Source organism: Podarcis erhardii (genome assembly GCF_964252035.2).
Source record: "Podarcis erhardii genome assembly, chromosome: 12".
Classification (NCBI taxonomy): Eukaryota; Metazoa; Chordata; class Lepidosauria; order Squamata; family Lacertidae; genus Podarcis; species Podarcis erhardii.
Window position 1 is genome coordinate 8,913,790 of NC_138513.1, and position 22,982 is coordinate 8,936,771.

General features: G+C 46.5%; 1 protein-coding gene across 7 annotated transcripts in view; it reads right to left on the reverse strand.

Annotated features, from left to right (window-relative positions):
• Positions 1-22,982, reverse strand: part of XYLB (xylulokinase) — a 122,858-nt gene that overhangs the window by 71,346 nt on the left and 28,530 nt on the right. For all 7 annotated transcript variants that reach the window (XM_081834408.1, XM_081834404.1, XM_081834407.1 and 4 more), the window contains 7 exons: positions 19,582-19,700; positions 18,952-19,033; positions 18,527-18,567; positions 16,892-17,007; positions 16,310-16,425; positions 15,698-15,771; positions 13,768-13,864 (listed from right to left, as the gene is read on the reverse strand). In XM_081834408.1, coding sequence (XP_081690534.1) covers positions 13,768-13,864; positions 15,698-15,771; positions 16,310-16,425; positions 16,892-17,007; positions 18,527-18,567; positions 18,952-19,033; positions 19,582-19,700 — 645 coding nt within the window. The remainder of the gene's footprint in view (positions 1-13,767; positions 13,865-15,697; positions 15,772-16,309; positions 16,426-16,891; positions 17,008-18,526; positions 18,568-18,951; positions 19,034-19,581; positions 19,701-22,982) is intronic.

The following is a 22,982-nucleotide window of genomic DNA, read 5'->3' on the forward strand; positions in this document are numbered from 1 at the left end:
AATGTCTGCCACCACCAGGGAATTAAGGTACTAGCTTTTTACCCGGTTCAGGCTCCCCTGGCTCCCTATTATGGAAATATGTTTTCTTAACTGCCTGCATAAACCTGGCAGCATAGAAAAGTGTTTGGCATGAGAATATGGTCAGAGATTCTCTCTCTCTCCTGAAAGCAAAGGGAAACGTGATGGTCCAGGGAGAAAAACTGCAGAAAGATTTCAGTTTGGTAGCCACACAGAATCTTCTGTCCTGGATGAGGGATCTGTGTACTCATGGAAACTAAAAAGGGAAAAGGGAAAGGAAGATGATTCTCGATAGTAAGGAAATTCATTTAGAGAACAGCCGGGCGGTAGTTTTACAAAGAAGTCCCTATCAAATCTTGCACTGGAAGCCACTATGATTGCCATTGCTATCAGTTGTGAGTTTTGAAGCGCTGCCAAATCAACAGCCCTAAAGAGTGATAAAGCAGAATCATTATCTATGGCTTGATGCCTCTCAAATGTCAAGAGCCCCCTGACAACTAATCTAGCAGCCCCGATTGCTTACACTTCAGGGTGTTGTTCAAATGTTGGTTCCATGAAACGAGATAAGAAGTCACTGTTGCGTTGTTTCCAGAGAATAAGAACGCAAAATAGACCGAGATGGTATCCACTGTTGAAGCAGCTTCTGTTGACACAGCAAGAGTTTGCAGGCTTTTCTGAATTACAGAGACATTTTTCTCTCATGGACAGTCGAAAGGTAATGAAGTTTCCAACTGCCAGGGCTCCTGACTGGAAGCACGGTCACGGCAGAGGGCCGAACACCAAGACATCAGCCTTGGGAAGGCAAAGCAAGAGAGGCACTATGTGGATGGGTGGGTGGACAGGCAGGCGAGAAGCCTGGAAGCAGCTGGTTTAGTCTGTCAGCAGTTTTGCAGACTCCTCACTCAGGCTTGAGGAGCCAGGCCAATGTCTAAAGACTGAGACTCCTCATGTCACCTGGCAATCCCTGCCTTTGCAAACTGCAGTACCTCCTCTTGGCCACCTACACTGGTGGCGCACAAGTGCAATATTCACCAATTATTATTATTATTATTATTATTATTATTATTATTATTACTATTACTATTACTATTATTATTTATTTATACCCCGCCCATCTGGCTGATTTCCCCAGCCACTCTGGGCAGCTCCCAATCAAGTGTTAAAAACAGTACAGCGTTAAATATTAAAAACTTCCCTGAACAGGGCTGCCTTCAGATGTCTTCTGAATGTCAGGTAGTTGTTTATCTCTTTGACATCTGATGGGAGGGTGTTCCACAGGGCGGGCGCCACTACCGAGAAGGCCCTCTGTCTGGTTCCCTGTAGCCTCGCTTCTCGCAATGAGGGAACTGCCAGAAGGCCCTCGGAGCTGGACCTCAGTGTCCGGGCTGAACGATGGGGGTGGAGACGCTCCTTCAGGTATACAGGACCGAGGCCGTTTAGGGCTTTAAAGGTCAGCACCAACACTTTGAATCGTGCTCGGAAACGTACTGGGAGCCAATGCAGATCTCTCAGAACCGGTGTTATGTGGTCCCAGCGGCCTCTCCCAGTCACCAGTCTAACTGCCGCATTCTGGATTACCAGAGTGGCACAGAGTGCAAGGTGTGGATATGTCTGCCAGAGTCCTCCGCTCAGGCTCCCAGAGCCAGAAACAAGATGGTGGTGGTGATGCCAACCTTCAAATCCTAGTTACCTTTAGAGTTAGGTTAAAGACCAAATTTAAAAGGCATATGTGTTAGGTCCTGAGCCATTCTCAGGCTTCACATATTTCTGGTCCAAAGGCCAAGCTTCTGTATCCTTGGGTCCATTGCCACTACTGTACTGTCACGCGATATGAAGCCACAGGGCTGATCTCACCATGCGCAGCTTTCACATGGGCTTTGCCCGCATTGTGCAATCATCCATTTTGGTGTCTGGTAGACAACGAAGGCTCTTGGAAATCTCAGCTTTCTTTTTTTTCTTTTCCCCCCAAAACAACAACAATAAAGCAATTATCTGGGCCTTATAGCTTCCGAGATAAGCCTGAAAATATCACAGAAACTGAGAGGTGGGCTGAGCAAAATCGCAGTCAAGAGGTGGGTCTCCTGTAACGTGGATGTAAAAGCTCCACGACTCTTTGTCGGGACAAATAGAATAAATTATGCAAAACAAGCAAAAGACGACATATTTGCATAAGATATTCAGGATGCAAAATTTTCTCTGCATAGATACTGGGTTGCCTTGGTGAGGTGTTTTTTTTTTAAAAAAAAAGTGAGCTCCCACAATGGATTGAGCTGCGAGAACTTTTGAAAAACTCAAGCACAGAGAAGAGACAGGGCCACAGGCCATATATAGATACCAGTTGCCTAACTGCAAAACTGAGACACTCATTTTGCAAAACGGGAGGTGGGGGCAATTAGTTTATGTGGGGGAAATGGGAAGTTGGGGGGAATGAACTACAAATTATTCCCTTTACCACCACAGAGTATATAAATAATAAAGGGCTGTGTTTGCTTTTTTTCTTTCTTTGTCTTTCTTATTTCTTTTTCTTTTTCTTTTATTCTTTCTTTGCTTCCCACCCCTTAAGTCAACAACCCTTAACAGGATACAGGGCGTTCCTAGAGGATTTTCCTTGAAATTTGATTAAAACACATACAGAAGCACACAGGAACTGAAAAAACACCATAAGTTCTACATCATGCCAGGAAACCTGCAGTAAACTTTTGTCACATAGTCCAACAGGAGTCTTTGTAACAGAAGGGAGGGCTGAGTCAGATAAAATTAATCTAACTGTTAAGATAAAACTAACATGAGGTGGGATCGACTGCCCTCTCCTGGAGAGAGAGAACAAAATCAGGTGTTTTTTTTAGATGAGCTTGTGAGAAACTGTGTACAGTGTTTTTTGGATTCTATTCCTATAGCAATGAGTAATAATATTTAGATTTTAAAACTACACATGTCTGCTTGGAAGAAAGATACAGCAACCCTTGTCTGTCACCCTGCAATGTATATACTATGTTTTTGTATATTCTGTAAACTGCCCATAGTGGCTGGGGAAACCAAACCAGATGGGCGGGGTATAAACAATAAAAATTATTATTATTATTACCTGCAACAAAACTCCTAAATATTTTTGTTTTTACTTCTTCAAACTTCAGGACTCCCCCCCCCCCAAAAAAATCTGTTAATGGCTCCCTCTTCTGCATAGGGGGTGCAATTTTGGCTACATTAAAAATGGCACTAATATTTGAACATCAGAAATAGAAGGAATGCTTCTTGAGCACTAGAGATTAATTATTTCTCCAGTGCTGCTGCTCAAGGCTCAGGCAGTCTCGGTGTTGCAGAGTGCCTTCCATCAGTTCTGGCTGGTGGCCTAGCTGCCCCCTCCCAGGGCAGGGATAACCTAACTTCTGCCATCTAGGCTCTGCTAACCTCTAGGTTTGATTACTGCAACACGTTATACAGTGGTACCTCAGGTTAAGAACTTAATTTGTTCTGGAGGTCTGTTCTTAACCTGAAACCTCTTAACCTGAGGTACCACTTTAGCTAATGGGGCCTCCCGCCACCGCCACGTGATTTCTGTTCTCATCTTGAAGCAAAGTTCTTAACACTAAGAAAATACCTGAAATGATGGGGCATCCTGGATTTCCTGGTTTGTGTATTTTAGGAAGAAGATAGGAAGTTCCTGGTCGAGGTTCTGTTGGTGTGTTTGTGAGGATCTGTTCTTGGATGTGTGGGGGTAGCTTCTTAACAATCTTGTTCAGTTCTTTTTTGTATTCTTGTGTGGGGTCTGAGTCCAATTTTATGTAAAAGGCGGTATTGGAAGGTTGTCTGTGAGCCTCCTGAATGTAGTCAGTTTTGTTCATGATGACGACAGCTCCACCTTTGTCCGCTTCTTTAATTATAATGTCTGGGTTGTTTCTGAGATTATCTATGGCTCTCCTTTCAGCATGGTTTAGATTTTGTTGTAAGCGATGGTGTTTTCTGGTCACATCTGTTTGGATTCTGTGGCGGAAGCAGTCAATGTACAAGTCCAGTGTGGTATTGCATCCACCACCCTTCTGAGTAATACCCCTCCCCACCTTCTCACTATATAGAAGGGTCTGGTGACTTCTGTTTCAGTGTATCTGAAGAAGTGTGCATGCACACGAAAGCTCATACCTAGAACTAACTTAGTTGGTCTTCAAGGTGCTACTGGAAGGAATTTTTTTATTTTGTTTTGACAAAGTTCTTAACCTGAGGTACTATTTCTGGGTTAGCGGAATCTGTAACCTGAAGTGTCTGTAACCTGAAGCGTCTGTAATCCGAGGTACCACTGTCCATAGCGCTGCCTCTGAAGATGGTCCGGAAACTTCAGCTAGTGCAGAATTCGGCAGCCCAGTTGCTCTCCAGGGCAACACCATTTGAGCATAATACCCCAATCCTGTCTCTCCCTGTATGAACCAACCCAGACCCTGCAATCATCATATGAGGCCCTTCTTTGTGTGCCTCCTCCATGAGAAGTCCGGAGGGTGGCAACACAAGAAAAGGCCTTTTCTGTGGTGGTTCCCCACTTGCTGAGTGCTCTCCCTAGGGAGACTCACCTGGTGCCTTTGATACATAGCATGAAGTGCCAGACAAAACCATTCCTCGTCTCCCAGGCTTTTTGTAATTAAACAATCTATGGCCTTTTATACTGGAGGTGCGTGTTTATTGTTTTTGTTTCTTGCTATGCTATGTTTACTCCCTGTAAATAAAACTGTTATGTACTGAAGTTCTCACCCTGGGCCAGCAGGGGGATACTGTAGATAGTTTTCACTCAGGTCCACATATGCAAATAAGGGATTGAAAGTGACGTTCAGTGATTGGATAGTTACAGAAAATGGTTACTGTTGCATTGTAGTGGAGCTCTATATAAGCAGGCTGGCTGAACCCTTCAGTTCAGTTCTGTTCTGGCCTGTGAATAAACAAGAGCTGTTTGAAGAATCGCTGTGTCGTCTGATATGTTCACCCACAACTTAACAAAAACCCTTAAGAATTGGGGTTATAATATACAGTCGCACCTTAGCTCCTGAACGCCTTGGTACTTTGAGCTTCCCGCAGCCAATCAGAAGCCGCGCCTTGGTTTCTGAACGTTTTGGAAGTCAAACTGACTTCCGGAACGGATTCTGTTCGACTTCCGAGGTACGACTGCACATTGATATCTCAGTTCAGCTGCAAGAATCAAGCATACAGCTAGCACAGCAGAAGGGGCTGCATCACTCACAGGCCTCTATGGCTAGGTCACTTCAGAAAAGCAGAATGAGGAGGGGGGCATCTGCCGGACTGGCTCCACCACCATGCTGACTTCACCACTACCATACCCCGCTCCATCCCAGTGATTCAGACAGAGGTATATCAGGTGAGCAGCGCAAATCCACCCCACTGCCTGCTGCTGTAGCTACCATTTTTAAACTTGCGAAGCGTTAGCCTCTATGGATACAATCTGTTGTGTATTGAGTCAAAGGATTTTATATCTGTATTATGATTGTCTGTATTTGCATTAGGGTAAAGTAACTGCCTTTTGGTTCCAGAGGGTACAGCTACTATTGGTTCATTTAAGCTGCTGTAATTGGATCCTCTGTCTTATTGGTTGCCTCCAAAAGGCAGGACTGTGATTGCCTGATATTGTTCCCTCCAAAATGTATCCTTTCTAGCTAGTTCCCTGTCCCTATAAATGTAGCTCTCCCCTCCTCAAGTTTCAGTCTTGTTGCGTTAATAAAGAAGTGTTACTAGAGAACTGTCTCCAGCATATTATGTCAAGAGAGCTGAAATCACAAACCCCACGTCACAACAACTGGCGCCGAAGGTGGGATCCGGAATGCTGAGGAGCGGTTAAACGCAGCCCTGCCTCAGAGTCCGGATTGTAGCTAAGAACAAGACTCACTGGCCAGCTGAGAAGACGACCCTGCCCACAGGACAATGGAGAGTCCAAGGGTATTGGAGCCCTTCCAGCCATCAGAGCCCCACACGTGGGAAGACTACGTCGAACGCTTCGAGTTCTTCGCAGTGGCTCAAGGGATCACCGATGCCAGCAAAAGAAGGGCCACATTCCTGAGCTACTGTGGGCCTGAGACCTTCAAGCTGGCCAAGGCATTGCTTGCCCCAGCGAAGCTAAGTGAGACATCTCTCAAAGATATTCTTGCCTGCCTAACAAGCCATTTAGCGCCTACTGAGACCAAGATGGCCCGGCGGATGGAGTTTCATAAGAGGCAGCAGCGTGCTGTGGAGTCTGTATCTGCATTTCTAGCTGAACTGCGGAAGCTCGCTCAGCACTGCGACTTCCAAGATCTGGAAGAGACTCTCCTGGATCGGTTTGTCGGTGGTCTGAGCAGCAAGAAAGCCAGAAGACGCATCGTGGCTAAAGAAGAGGTTACCCTTGCTTCAGCCTTGAAGGAGGCCACCGCCACGGAGAATTATGAAAGAGAGGAGCTTGATGCCAGTCGCAGGGCCCCTAAGCCACAGATAGAAGTTGCGCATGCCATGGATGAGCTAGAGGCTACTCCGAGCCAGAGCCCAGTTCGTGGGGTCGAGTCAGTGCGTCAGGCCTGCACAGTGCACAAAGATCACCGAGGCAGGTGCCCTGGTTGTGGCGGAAACCATGAGCGGAAGAGTTGTCGTTTCCGGGATGCTATGTGCCGGATGTGCGGAAAGACAGGTCACATCGCCAGGGTCTGTAGATCGGCGGCGTTGGGAGCGACAGGAGCACCTAGACTGGAGCATCGCAGATCGGCCACAGCAAACCATGATCTAAAGGACTGCAACTACGTAACGGAGATCAACGGGAGGGTCGTGCAGTTTCCAGCGCAAGGCAAGGCACACGTCAAGGTGAAGATTGAGGGTCAGCTGTGCGACATGGAGGTGGACTCCGGATCTGGATTCACTATCGTGTCGGACCAGACCGCGAGGACATTCTTCCCCAGGGGTAAGTTGCCCCCTCTGGAGCCCTTCCCGGCAACTTTGCAGTCATACTCAGCGGGCCGCATCCATGTCATGGGAATGTGTGCCGTGAGAGTACAGTTCCGGGACAAACAGGCGGTACTCAAACTGGTGATTGCGAAGGGCAGTCGCCCCAGTCTCCTGGGCACTGACTGGTTTCCCGCCCTGGGACTGAGTATATCAGGGCTTAATTTAATCCAAACCTGCCCCGAGATGAGCGAGGCATTATACAAAGAATTTGCTGGTCTCTTTAATGGAAAACTGGGTTGTTATAAAGGGCCCCCAGTTGACTTCGAATTGGACCCTGGGGTGGCCCCAATCCGACTCAAACCAAGGCGAGTGCCATTTGCACTGCAACCCAAGATCGAAGCAGAGCTGGATAAATTGGTCAAGCAGGGAGTTCTCTCACCCGTGGACTCCGCTAAGTGGGAGACTCCAATCGTCACGCCCCTTAAAGCAAATGGGGAAGTTAGGATCTGTGCTGATTACAAATGTACTATCAATAAGGCACTCAGGGGAAACTCATACCCCATTCCAGTCTTATCACATCTGTTGGCTAAACTGGCTGGGGGCAAGGTGTTCGCCAAACTTGACCTGGCACAAGCTTACCAACAGCTGCCAGTAACCCCACAATCAGCGGAAGCACAGACTATTGTCACACATAAAGGGGTGTTCAGAGTTAACAGATTACAATTTGGAGTTTGTGTGGCCCCAGGGATTTTTCAAGGGCTCATGGAACGCCTGTTAAGAGGTATGCCGGGGGTCTTGCCATTTTTTGATGACATTTTGATTGCTGGGAAAGACCCACAGGAACTGGTTGCGCGTGTCCGTGCAGTGTTGCTCAAGTTCAAGGAGGCGGGGTTGCAACTAAAAAAGGAAAAATGCAGTTTTGGGGTGCCAACTGTGGAATTCTTGGGGTTTAAAATTGATGCATCAGGCATCCACCCCACAGATGCTAAGGTTAAGGCCATCATCGAGGCACCACAACCACAGAACAAGACGGAGTTGCAGTCATTCCTGGGACTTATTAACTTTTATCATTTGTTCTACCCCAGAAAGCTTCGGTAGCTGAACCATTACATAGACTGTTGCAGAAAAAGAATGTGTGGCGATGGGGGCAGGAGCAGCAGAAGGCTTTTGACTCCTTGCGAGGAATGCTGAGTAGCAAGAGCGTCCTTGCTCATTATGATGAATCGAAGCCGCTGGTCCTGGCATGTGATGCCTCTCAATACGGCCTGGGGGCGGTGCTGAGTCATAGGGAACCGGATGGGTCGGAAAAGCCCATCTCTTTCTATTCCCGTACGTTGTCGCCCACGGAGCGCAACTATGCTCAAATTGACAAAGAGGCGCTTGCAATTGTGGCAGGAATCAAAAAGTTCCATGATTATGTGTACGGTCGTCATTTCTCCATTGAAACGGACCACAAACCACTGTTGGGGTTGTTCAACCCGAACAAACAAACGCCACAAATTCTCTCCCCCAGAATGTTGCGTTGGTCTATATTCCTGAACGGGTTCCAGTACACCTTGACCCATGTGCCGGGGAAACGGTTGTGCCATGCTGATGCGCTGAGTCGATTGCCCCTTCCTGGCGGGAGCAATGAGGATCCTGCTCCAGCGGAGCACATAATGATGCTGGAAACACTTCCGGGGGCTCCTGTAACGGCTACTGATATTGCTGAGAAAACGAGGAAAGATGCTGTTCTCTCCCGTGTGCTCACTTGGGTGGGGAGGGGGTGGCCAGGTGGTCCGCATGAAGACAAATTCAGGCCTTATGCGACAAGGCAGCACGAGTTATCCATGCATAAGGGTTGTCTCCTGTGGGGAGATAGGGTGATCATCCCAGCACCACTGAGAAACAGGGTTCTTGAGACGCTTCACATGGGACACCCGGGAATGGTCAGGATGAAGTCGCTAGCCCGATGTTATGTGTGGTGGCCTGGAATGGACCAGAACATAGAGCAATGGGTACGAACATGCAAGGCATGCCAAGAGGTGCGGCCAGAAGTGGCCAGAGCACCAGTTCACTGGTGGGAGCAGTCCAGATCTCCCTGGAGCCGGCTGCACTTAGATTTTGCTGGGCCATTCCAGGGGAAGGTCTTTTTGGTTATCGTTGATGCATATTCCAAATGGTTAGAAGTGGCGATGGTCCCTAGCATGGCATCAGCTGCCGTAATCAAGGTGTTGAGGCAGCTGTTTGCAACCCACGGGTTACCGGAGACCATTGTATCAGATAATGGGGCAGCTTTTGTATCCCAAGAATTCAAGGCATTCTTGGCTGATAACTTCATAAGAGGGGTCACATCCGCGCCCTTTCACCCATCCTCCAATGGGCAGGCGGAGCGCATGGTAAGAACAGCCAAAGAATCCATTGCGCGCTTAATGGAGGGTAACTGGTCAGCTCGCATCGCGCAAATGTTATTTTTGCAGCATGCGACGCCGTGTACTGCGACGGGCAAGTCGCCAGCTGAGCTGCTCTTGGGTAGAAGATTGGTAACGGTGCTGGATTATGTCCACCCGGATAAAATGCCAAACCGTAATTCAAGAGCAAACCCCCAGGCTGAGACTGACACAACAAGGTATTTCGCCCCTGAAGATCTGGTCTGGGTGAGGAACTATTCACGAGGTCCGCGGTGGGTGGCTGGTGTGGTCACCCGAGCTAGTGGACCTGTGTCCTATTATGTGACCTTGGAAAATGGGCAAGTTTGGAAGAGACATATAGATCAGCTGAGGCGCCGGGCGCTCAGCAGGGAGGAGCCTGATAATTCATCCCTGGCTAACGACGCAGAGCTGCAAGACCAGAGTGAAAATGGCCCAGAGGTGCAATCACCAGGGGCTTCAGCAAATGAACCAGGGTGTGCTAGTCCTCAGGATGACGAGGTACAGGTAGGGGACCCTGAGATGTCTGGGACTCCATCTGTTCCTGACGAAACCCCTATAGCAGCCCCCCTACCACAGGTGACACCCAATCCAGAACCGGCAACACCTGTTGTCAGGAGATCAAGTAGAAGTTGTAGGACCCCACAGTACCTGAGAGATTACGTCTGCTGTGCTCACTAGGGGGGAGGGGTGTTGTGTATTGAGTCAAAGGATTTTATATCTGTATTATGATTGTCTGTATTTGCATTAGGGTAAAGTAACTGCCTTTTGGTTCCAGAGGGTACAGCTACTATTGGTTCATTTAAGCTGCTGTATTTGGATCCTCTGTCTTATTGGTTGCCTCCAAAAGGCAGGACTGTGATTGCCTGATATTGTTCCCTCCAAAATGTATCCTTTCTAGCTAGTTCCCTGTCCCTATAAATGTAGCTCTCCCCTCCTCAAGTTTCAGTCTTGTTGCGTTAATAAAGAAGTGTTACTAGAGAACTGTCTCCAGCATATTATGTCAAGAGAGCTGAAATCACAAACCCCACGTCACAACACAATCAACCGAGAATTCTCCCCTAAAACGAAGAAGAGCAACACAACATCAGAGCAGTTGCGTTCCTGTAGCAGTCCCATTCATTTCCATCAGGCATGCTAAGGAGAACTTCATGGTGAATTGTGCCCTCAGTCCATTTCAGCAGATGCTGCCACTGAGAACAAAGAAAAGGCCTGAAGAAAGACCACTCCTTTCACTTTTTTTTTGCTATGCATTCACAAAGGAACCGCCAGTGACTGAACACAGATCTAAGGATAAAGCCACAGTAAGAACGAGAATTTAGGAAAATATCAAACACACCAGTTTCACTTTTTAATGCCTGACGTTATACTATGTGATAGCAAGACGCAGGCACGCGTAGAGTTTTACAAAAGCCAACATTTCATCTTAATTGCAAGAGACCTGGGCTTCATGCAAATCTATATGCACATTTTGGAGACGACAAACACCAAATTAGCAGATGTTTCCAGACTGGAGAGCAGGCTTGAAAACAAGCTCTCTTTCCAACAGAGCAACCTTGATTGTTTTCACAAAGGTATGATTTCAGGCAAACATGAAACGTGAGGCACAAGCATCACTTAACAGCAGACGTTGCCACAACAGAAACTAGAGCACAGGAACTGAGCCTCTGTTTTCAGGAGTCAAATACTAAATTATAAAGTGCACTTTTCCCCAACTACAGTGTTATGTACTGAGTTGAATAGGATCCAAAATGCAGCAGTCTGATTGGTCCTAGAACAATAGGATCCAGAATGCAGCAGTCTGATTGGTCCTAGAACAATAGGATCCAGAATGCAGCAGTCTGATTGGTCCGCAGGAGCCACCCAATCCAACTCTGGGTGGAAGTGAATCCGCAACCTGATTGGCCTACAGGAGAATCCCAGAAATAGCCAATCATGTGGGGCCCATTGTGTAAATAATGTATATAAAGCAGAGATTTCGGGGGAACTTCCATTCCTCACTACTCTGAGCTGAATAAAGAGCATGAAATCCACACTCGACTCTGAGTATATTTCATACAGATATTAGAAGCAATAACAGCATGGATCGCTTTCCCCTAAAACTGCTTCCCCAGTGATGCCTGCTGCAATGCCCCCTACTGCTTAAAACATGGATTTCTCTGAAGGTGGAAAGATAGGATTTGAGGGAGGAGGCCTTTAGTCTAACCTTCTCCCCTAGCTTTCCATGTGCAGAGATGTGCAGCACTGGGGAGCATTCATTCATGCACTCCACTTGCACTCGCTACCGGCAGTCTAAACCAATATGGTCCCAGAAGACCCCAGACTATATTATTATTTTTTATGCACTTTCAAATCCGCTCAGAAACATAACAGTTGTTTGTTACTTGCCCATCGCCATACAAAGAGTCAGTAGAAGACCCAAGAATCAATCAGCTCAGGGCACACAGATACCCTCGCCAGCATGGCAGCGCAAGAGTGACTCAGGTCCCTTCCCTTCTGGCAAGCACACAGCAAGAGCCCCCTGTGGAGTGCTGGGGCCATGTGGCACTGGCGAGAGCCAGTGTGGTGTAGTGGTTAAGAGTGGTAGACTCGTAATCTGGTGAACCGGGTTCGATTCCCCGCTCCTTCACATGCAGCTGCTGGGTGACCTTGGGCCAGTCACACTTCTCCAAAGTCTCCCAGCCTCACTCACCTCACAGAGTGTTTGCTGTGGGGGAGGAAGGGAAAGGAGAATGTTAGCCGCTTTGGGACTCCTTAGCGTAGTGATAAAGTGGGATATCAAATCCAAACTACTCTTTGCCTTTGTCCGAGGGAAGGGAACCAGAGGCTGGCCTCGGGGGACAGGCCAGTGTTGTCCATAGGCGGTGGTGGCGGCAGCTTCCGCGTTTGGTGGCAGCCTTAGAAATTGCCCCAGAACCAGGATCAAAAGGAAGGAGATGCAGAAGCCACTGTTGTTGCTCCTGCTCAACCTCAAGACCAGCAGATCTAGCAAGGCCAACAGTGTTGATGGGCCCTTCAAGTGGTGGCGGCAGCCCAAACGGAACCAGCAGTCCAATCAGAACAAGCCAACGAGCCTGAGCAGCGCCACCAATCCCTACAGCCACTGCGCAGCTGGTGGCATCCTTGCCAAAGTTAGTTGCCGCTGGTAGCAAGGCTGCGCCTGCTGAAGTAACGACTGCTGGAGCTTCTCTGGGGACAGAATGATTTGCCGCTGCCAAAGCAAGCAGGCTCTGCTGATGCAATCAGCTCCGGTGGCTTATAGGCTCGGCTCAACCTCAGCCTCCTGTTAGACATCCATGGCTCCCCCTTGCCTCCTCAGAACGATGCCAAAATCAAGGGAATGAAGGCGCACATTCCAGATGGCTCTGGAAGGTTTGAAGAAGCCAAACACGTTTAGACCTCAAACGCATAGTGATTTCCTACTTTTGGTTCAGCTCCTGCAACAAAGCACCCTTCCTTTCACTGACAAGCCAGGTGTGGCGTTTGCCTCCTAGGATGGGTCATAAGGAAGGGTTAAAATAGTGTGATGTGATTGGCCAGTGAGAATGCAAGGGGGGAATAAAAGTTACAAGTGGGAGGTTTTGAAAGTCAGTTGAGTTGAGTTGAGTTGAGTTGAGTTGAGTTGAGTTGAGTTGAGTTGAGTTGAGGTTTGGGAGTTGAAGAAGGAAGAGGGAGGAATAGGAAGTGGGTTGGTAGAGTTGTATTGTGAGAGAGTGAGAGGAATTGTTAGGTGGAGTCAGATAGATAGTTGGAATAATCAGTTTGGAGTTGTTAGGAACTAAGAATAAGAAACTAACAAGAGAAAAATCAACTGAAACCATAAGCTTGCTCCTGCATTTAAAAATAAACTTGATTATTTGTTTATGTTAACAACCGAGTGGACTCCGTGTGTCCCCGTGAGATACGGGGTGGTGGCAGTGGAAAAAGCAATCACAGTGGCGGCACAGGGTCAATAGAACATCAAACGTCCGGGGGCCCTGTGTGTGATCGCCACACCGGGACTTAGCGCAATGCACAAAGAGCCAGAATGTAGCCATCAGTCACCCACAACTTCCAGGGACACCGATGTAATCACACAATATGGCAGGGAAGGCTAAAAGGAAGAAGACCACCCAAACTGCACTTTCAACCGTCTGTAGATCCAAGCGATCCACTTTTTCCATTTCAGCACCCCTTCTCTCAGGCAGGATATTTCATTTCAGATCCAGTGTTTAGAAAAGGGAAAACTCTGAGGAAGCTCTCCCTAGCCCACACTCAAACTACTGACCCACAGGGACCCTTCAGCATGGCGGTCCTCCTCAGAGTTGGGCAGTTGTGCTCTTTTTGATCCAGATCGGTCTGGGAGGATGCAGGAATGTGCATCTAACTACTCAAACAGGACTTATCAGCTTAATGCAGCATTCTTTTAGCTCTCCTGTCATGCCATAGACACACTCACGGATTGTATATCCCAGCTTTTCAGCATGAATCCTTTTGGCCATGAACTGCCCTTCAATCAAGGCCCGTATCTCCAATTCCTTGGGAAACGTTGAGACCTGTAAAGATAGAGAAACAGATTAATATCCATGCGTCCAATGCAGTAAGAGAGGCTACTTTAAAACCATGCACACCAAACGTCCAGTTTATGGTCCGTCAAAGTTGCCTTCGCCTTCCAAGTCTGTACTTAGTCAGAGCTACTTTGCCTTCCTGCAGCATCGTGACAACCCCAATTCAGCTCATAATCTTGTCCTAGCTGGCACATTCCTCAATCCTGAAATCAAGGAATGATGAAATATTTGCAGGGCAACTGCTAACTTAGTTTCTGTATTTTCTTCTTCATATGAAAAGGACCTTTTGAAGCTTGCTTACAGAACGTTTTTGTTGGAGGGGTGGAGTGCAGAAAGCAGTACAGGTAAAGGTACCCCTGACCATTAGGTCCAGTCGTTGCCGACTCTGGGGTTGCGGCGCTCATCTCGCTTTACTGGCCGAGGGAGCCGGCGTACAGCTTCCAGGTCATGTGATCAGCATGACTAAGCCACTTCTGGCGAACCAGCAGCACACGGAAACGCTGTTTACCTTCCCGCCAGAGTGGTACCTATTTATCTACTTTCACTTTGACATGCTTTCGAACTGCTAGGTGGGCAGGAGCAGGGACCGAGCAACGGGAGCTCACCCCGTCGTGGGGATTCGAAATGCTGACCTTCCGATCGGCAAGTCCTAGGCTCTGTGGTTTAACCCACAGCGCCACCCACGTCCCGCAGAAAGCAGAGCCACAGATAAATTCACCAGCAGAAATTTGTATTCCTGCTCCCTGATTAAAACTAACCCTGCGGTGCTGTCACTTCCCTTCGTAACAGTGAAATCCTTTGCATCTCTACCCAGAAGCAAGCTCCACTGAGTTCAGTGGGGCTTAATCCCCAGGTAAGTGTGCTTGGGATTGCAGCCTAATTCAGTGAGGTGTGGCATCTTTTTCTCTCTGTCCCATGGACACCATTTAAATAAGGAAGCTTGTATCACAAATATTGACAAACTCCCCATGGACTGGCACATTGTTTTGTTTTACTGCACTGATGGCTGCAGACCAAAGTTCACACACTAGGAAGCAAGGGAATGTGGTGGGACTTCCTCCCGAGGATCACTGCTAGAAAACAAGTGTTTAAAGTGCTTTGTAACCCTTATTTATGTTCATGAGAAGCCTGTGAGGTTTGTGGTTACTATCTCTTGTTTTAAAAATGGAAAGCTGTGGTACAGACAAGAGTATCTAGCCCAAAGCCATTGCTATTGAAATCAGGGGCTGAGGAGGGATTTGAATCAAAATATCCCAGGGACAAAATATCCCAGGGACTCGGGTGGCGCTGTGGTCTAAACCACAGAGCCTAGGGCTTGCCGATCGGAAGGTCAGCAGTTTGAATCCCCACGACGGGGTGAGCTCCCATTGTTCGGTCCCAGCTCCTGCCCACCTAGCTGTTCGAAAGCACAAAGTGCAAGTAGATAAATAGGTACCACTCTGGTGGGAAGGTAAACGGTGTTTCCGTGTGCTGCTCTGGTTCACCAGAAGCGGCTTAGTCATGCTGGCCACATGACCCGGAAGGTGTCTGCATACAAATGCTGGCTCCCTCAGCCAATAGAGCGAGATGAGCGTGCAACCCCAGAGTCATCCGCAATTGGACCTAACGGTCAGGGGTACCTTGATCTGGACAAACTTGACGTGCCATACATTCTAGGGAACTGAAAAGCTTGATATCTGTTTTGGTTGGTATTGCCTGGTTATGGGTTTTGGAACATGCAAAGTTGTGACACGTGTTGAGGAAGGGGTTGTATGTGAAAGTGTTGCCCAGGCTGTAATTCAATTATGCTTCAAGTAACCTTCAAACAAAGATGTGTCTTACTCTGTTGTTGTGTGTGTTGAATCGGTGAATTCCCACGGTCTCCGGTATAATCTCCATCACATCAAAATAAAAGCCTAAATGGAAAGTTAAAAATATTACCACATTTGTGTTTGGTAACAACAATCTTTAACCTAAATATATATATATTATGACGACAATAAGCAGCAGAATGATTTACACTTTGTGTTTGGGCATTACATGTTCTAGCCTTTACATGCTGCTTCCTCTTTCCCTTCCTTCTTCCCTCTCCCTCCTCCCCTCATATGGTCTGTTTAAATAGATATTTCTTGGTTTCTGGTAAACCATGGTGTTCCATTACATCTTTACCAGTAAACAATGGCATGCACTTGTCCTGGAAGCCAGAGTTATAAACCAGAGCTTGACTGTGACTTGCAAGGGAAGAATCACTGCCTTTTTCTGGCGGTGATTTCTATGTCTCTTCCAGTGGGCTACTGGTAGTCTGCTGAAGCCGGTGTGTCTTATAGCAGTTAACAGAAGATTGTGTTGCTCTTCTGGTAGATGAGCAGGTCATTGATGCACAAGAGGCCAGTGGAGCAGATGCTAAAGTATCTAATCAAACCTTGATACTTCCCTCTTTTCAAAGACACATACCCACATTTCCATCATTTCCAACAGCCGTAGACACAAGCGCTTTGGAAAATTCCTCCCATGAGCCTGAGGCAAGCTCATCTCGAATCTTCTCTCTCATCAAAGAACCATTCTTATAACTAAAGTAAATTATAAAACTAAAGTTATAAAATGCCAGTTGAATCTCGCAACAGATCCGATCAAAATTTGAAAGTTACATCATTGTTTTGTTGGGGGTCTGGAAATCATAGCACAACGCAAGTCTTCTGAAATGGAAATCCATTTCCTATGAAATGGAAATCCTATGGAAAAACCTAAGTCCTGTTGAAGCTGGTAGGACTTACTTTTTGCATGTCTGACCTACAAGTTAAAAGAAGTCTGTCTGAAAAGGCTTGTGGGCTCCTGGAATCAAGAGATGCTGTCAGACCCATAAGATCTAATTGTGTAACCAAAGCTTATTTTAGCTGGGGACACAGCTCATAAAAAAGAGATCACTGGACCTACTCCAGAGCTCAAATAGAGTAGACAGGATTATAGGAAACAGGCCACTGGCCCAACTCCAAATAAACACAGTAATCACACGTGAAACAATATAAACTTTGTTACCACAGCATGGCCATGTAGGCTTGTGAATCAACTGGACTGCAGAGGATGTGACCTTCCAAAGCAGGTTTTGGCTCTTTAATCCAGAGAAATAATGTATCACTAGTGCCAAGGCTAATCTGTGAGAGGAAATAATTGAGGTGTTAGTGCACAACATGCATGAAAAGCAATGCAGAAATTAAATTAAACCCATTTGTTTGTAGTACTAATTATCTTTGAATTACACATTAAGGCAATTGCATTCTTGAGGTATCAGCTTGGCTTGTCACCTTTGCGTGAAGCATAGAGCAGAAGGAACTGAAAGGAAATCTATGGATTTATTAAAGTAAATTCTCACACATACATAATCATCACTGAACAACTGTGACATACAGTGATGACTTGCGTGCGTGAAACAGCCGCCACAGAATCCCAAGCCTTCCTAGCACCCGACTTCGCTCCAAGCCATACCTTTTAACAAAGCTTGTTTATGCATTCAAGCAGAGAGTCGTTTCACTAGGTTGGTTAATCAACTTTCTTTCTACACCATCTCAATCCATTCCGAAAACCTTCTCAACAGAAATGAAATCTACCTCAGACCAGCAAGGGGTAATCAGTGCACACTTCCTATGCTTGTTAGGGCACACAATCCAGTCAAAATTAAACATTTTAAGCACCACTGACCTTAATGGGGAAATATTTAAGGACATGCATAACAGGATTCCCATGCTTTTTAAAATTCAGAGGTAAATCCCACTAGGATTTACCTCAAGGCCACATAACACTGGTCTTGAAAGACCTACATTGGTTCCCAGTATGTTTCCGAGCACAATTCAAAGTGTTGGTGCTGACCTTTAGAGCCCTAAACAGCCTCGGCCCAGTATACCTGAAGGAGCCTCTCCACCCTCATCGTTCTGCCTGGACACTGAGATCCAGCGCCGAGGGCCTTCTGGCGGTTCCCTCATTGCGAGAAGCAAAGTTACAGGGAACCAGGCAGAGGGCCTTCTCGGTAGTGGCGCCCGCCCTGTGGAATGCCCTCCCATCAGATGTCAAATAACTTCAATCATACCTCGGGTTGAATGTGCTTCAGGCTGAGCACTTTCGGGTTGCGCTCTGTGGCATGGGCACTCTGAGTACGTTACTTCTGGGTTTCGCCGCTCGCACATGCGCAGACACTCAAAATGATGTCACGCGCATGTGCAGAAGTGGCAAAATGCGACCTGTGCATGCACAGACGTTCCATCGCGTCTTACATTCCATTCAGGATGCGAACGGGGCTCCGGAACGGATCCCGTTCGCATCCCGAGGTATCACTGTATCCGACTTTTAGAAGACATCTGAAAGCAGCCCTGTTTAGCGAAGCTTTTAATATCTGATGAATTATTGTATATTTATGTTTTTCTGGAAGCCGCCCAGAGTGGCTGGGGAAACTGGGAAAATAATAATTACATTCCATGGGTGTTACTCCCAAGTAACTATGCTAAGGATTGCAGTCTTATCTTCCACTTAAATCAACAGAACCTGAAGGTGATATTTCAAACGTATTTTCAAAATGTGTCAAACACCAAAATGTATACTGCAGAACTGCTGCTCAAGGCAACTACCCCCTACAGCACTGGATTAACAGTATGAGCATAGCATGAATATGTCAACACTTACTGCAATGTCCCCTTCTCTAAGTCTCATTGCTGCCAGGGATGCTGAAAATGCAAGTAAGAGAATCCTGTGAAATTATGAGATTAGCCTTTGTATCAGATGCTAGGACATCCTCCAAAATAGATACAACTGAAAAGGTAAAGGTAAAGGGACCCCTGACCATTAGGTCCAGTCGTGGCCGACTCTGGGGTTGTGGCACTCCTCTTGCTTTATTGGACGAGGGGACTGAAGCTGTTAATTGTGCAACTAAGTCCCATTGTTCTTCCTAAGTCTTAAATTCACCTTTCTTTTTCTGTATGGCTGCAATCCAGGCACAGAAACCATTGCAGCCTCTTTAGAATAATCATAAGGGACCTAGAAAAAAATAGACAAGCGATAGAATCATGGAGAGACTCGGAATTCTACCAAGCGAATGTTGACTTTCTTACCTGGATTGTCTCCGGTAAATGCAACGACTTTACAGCCAGAATTAAACCCAAAGCGCTGGATGTAGTAGGGTGAAACACAACCCTAAAATGGGGGGAAAGAGTACAATATGAACGGTTTTTGGTTTAAGGGTACCATAACCCTTTTGCATCAAACATGTGGCACTTTAAGAAAAACATCTAGCTTCCTCTACAAAAGTCTAAGAGAGCACTTCAAAAGATAAATCCAGCAGCCACAGTCTACTATTTTGTTACAGAAGGACTCAAAATTCTACCAGCATTTTTTTTTAACCTAACATTTTTACAAGTACCTGTGCCTGAAATAATCTGCCACATCAGTTTCAAGCAAGAACAAGTAGCCGCTTCAAAGCCGATGGCAGACTCTCTTTCACTATAAAATAGTGTTCACACAATACCTGTAGATCACATAACATATACAGCCAAATTTTGCAGCTATCGATTAATTTCTTAAATCCCTTCCAACAATCTAGGCCCCAGGGATCTTTGGAGGGGGGGGGGGGAAGCCACGGTAATTTAAATCAGTTTAAATTTGCAGTCAATTGAAAATACAAATAAGTGTAGGAGACACAGGCCTTAATCCTCCACTGTCATATTTGCCACAGCAGTACATACCAGTACTTTGCTAGATGGTACAGGATGGCCCAACTTTTTCCCTAATCCAGGCGCACAAGCATCAAGACAGGCCGGACTCCATACTTTCTCATGGATTTGCAGTAAGTTCATGCCAGAACCTGAGAAAGGAAGCAGCTGTTTGTTTTTTTCCTAGCAGCCAAAAGTGTGGGTGCCACTACTTTGAAGGCCCTGCACCCTGCAGATCTCAGCTGGCTGGACAAGGGGGTGCTCCCCTGGTGTTCAAGCAAACAAAACATAGTTCCCATTCCCCACATGCTCACAATATATACCAGATAGACAAACTGGGTGGGTGGGGTGGGTGGGGAATTTGATGTGAAAGAAGTCAGCTGGAAGTAGTGCAGCAAGTAAACAGAGGCAAGGGCAGTTCAGAAAGAGATTTGCATCTTGAAGAGAGCATGCCTGCCACCCCAAACCTTCCACAGATTAAACATTTGTTCATTCATAACACATCTATGCTCAGGCCAATGGTCATGCCCTGAGCACATTGCAATGATTCCCTTTGTAATAGCTTGTCCCACACTTGCTTCTGAAAGAAGAGGGCATTTGAAAACTTAATAAAGGTAAAGGTAAAGGGACCCCTGACCATTAGGTCCAGTCGTGACTGACTCTGGGGTTGCGGCGCTCATCTCGCTTTATTGGCCAAGGGAGCCGGCGTACAGCTTCTGGGTCATGTGGCCAGCATGACTAAGCCGCTTCTGGCAAACCAGAGCAGCGCACGAAAACGCTGTTTATCTTCCCGCCGGAGCGGTACCTATTTATCTACTTGCACTTTGACGTGCTTTCGAACTGCTAGGTGGGCAGGAGCAGGGACTGAGCAACGGGAGCTCACCCCGTTGCGGGGATTCGAAATGCCGACCTTCTGATTGGCAAGTCCTAGGCTCTGTGGTTTAACCCACAGTGCCACCCGCGTCCCTGAATAGCCGACGTTTAAAACACTAAAAAGAATGTTTAAGAACACTCAGTATGAAAACAGGCCTGTGGTTACACTTGGTACAGAGCACCCAGTGTGGTGTAGTGGTTAAGAATGATAGACTCGCAATCTGGGGAACCGGGTTCGCGTCTCCGCTCCTCCACATGCAGCTGCTGGGTGACCTTGGGCTAGTCACACTTCTCTGAAGTCTCTCAGCCCCACTCACCTCACAGAGTGTTTGTTGTGGGGGAGGAAGGGAAAGGAGAATGTTAGCCGCTTTGAGACTCCCTAGGGTAGTGATAAAGCGGGATATCAAATCCAAACTCTCTCTCTCTCTCTCTCTCTGAAACTCAGAAAGTCGCAGCATCACCCCAGAAAAGGCCATCTCTCGCACCCATCCTCGAAATCTCCCCATGCATCACTGGAGACCTAGGAGGAGCAAGGTCCTTTCTGTGGTGATGCCACAATTCTGGAATGTTCTTTCCCACTGAAATCTGTCAGGCTCCCTCTTTTTGTTTCTTTTGCTAGAAACTAAAGACACATATTTCAACAAGCTTTTAATGTGTAACACCTAGTTTTATTTACAGATAGGTAGCTGTGTTGGTCTGCCATAGTCAAAACAAAACATTCCTTCCAGTAGCACCTTAAAGACCAACTAAGTTAGTTCTAGGTATGAGCTTTCGTGTGCATGCAGAACTAACTTAGTTGGTCTTTAAGGTGCTACTGGAAGGAATTTTTTGTTTTGACCTAGTTTTATTGATGCCAGTTTTAATGAGTAACATCTTTTATTCTTGTCGCTGTGAGTTTTTTTAAGTGTTGGTTGTATCGTATGTTCCCTATTTTCACTTACAGTAATTATTCATTGCACTGAGATATATATGAATTATTATTATCATCATCCACATCAGGGTATTTAGCAGCGTTCACTATCTAGACAGGTTGTGGAGTTAAGGATGTAACTATAGCTGAGCATTCAAACAGCATTTTCAGGTGCATGCATTAACTCGGGGATCTTCTGTAGTATTTTGGCCCTTCTGGCTTGCCATACCAAGAGCCAACTGAGCCAACATTCAGAAGCTATGCTTTCAGTTTCAGTTCTGCATTACAAGCTACAACCTGGTGTGTGGTTTTCTCCACCACAAACCCTTTTGTATTAAAGATGCTTTTGTTATGCATCTTTTCTGTGAATAGTTTTTGCATAATTTCCATGACACTTTACTGTTTACTAAGCATCCACCTTGATATGTTTGCGCGAAATTTGCACAAAGATTGTTGTACAATGTCACTGTTTGCTGAGCATTCATTCTGATTTGTTTGCAGATATTATATGACATCACCCAGTGACACCGCCATCTCACATTATCCTGTGTGTACTTTCACAGAATCATAGAATTGTAGAGTTGAAAGGCACCCTGAGGGAATGTCAATTAAAGCATGCATGGCAGATGGCCATCCAACTTCTGCTTAAAAACCTCCAAGGAAGGGGAATCCACCACCTTTCAAGGGAGACTATTCCACTGTCAAACAGCTCTCACCCTCAGAAAGTTCTTTGTGATCCACAAAAATTCTGACCTGTGGTGTTGGTGCTTTTTTTTTTTTTTTTTTTAGCAGGTCTGTCACAAAAGAGCACCAACGTAAATTTGTCAGCTTATGATCAGATCATATCCACAAAAAGTGACAGTCTGGAAGCAGCCCCAGGAATCAAGATGCGTCCACCAACCACGCAGATATCTTGTGTACATGCTAACGAAAAGATGTAAGGCGGCAAGCAAACATTTCCCCAAAAGACAAAACGGGTAGTGGTTTTCCAGCAATTCGGAGTAGAGGCTAGCACAGGCGTACCCAAACTCAGCTGTCCAGATGTTTTGGGACTACAACTCCCATCATCCTTAGCTAACAGGACCAGTGGTCAGAGATAATGGGAATTGTAGTCCCAAAACAGCTGGAGGGCCGAGTTTGGGGATTCCTGGGCTAGCAGCACCCTGAGCAGCTCACTTCATTCATGGCAGAGAAGAGTCAAGTGTTCTCTCTTGCTTTTGTGCCTTTTCTCTTCCTGTCTTTTTAAAAAGAGTGCAAATTCACCTCTTGCACTTCTGTCAATGCTCTCTCTTTTCCCTCCCTACTCTGCTTTACTTCCTTTTTCAGCTTCAATTAAGTTGTTATGTACTGAGTTGAATAGGATCCAAACTGCAGCAGTCTGATTGGTCCTAGAACAATAGGATCCAAATTGCAGCAGTCTGATTGGTCCTAGAACAATAGGATTCAGAATGCAGCAGTCTGATTGGTCCTAGAACAATGCAGCAGTATGATTGGTTGGCAGGAACCACCCAATCATGCTCCAGATAGAAGTGAATCCACAACCTGATTGGCTTACAGTAGAATTCCAGAATTAGCCAATCATGTGCAGCCCATTGTGTAAATAATGTATATAAAGCAGATACTTTGAGGGGACTTGCATTCATTCCTCTTC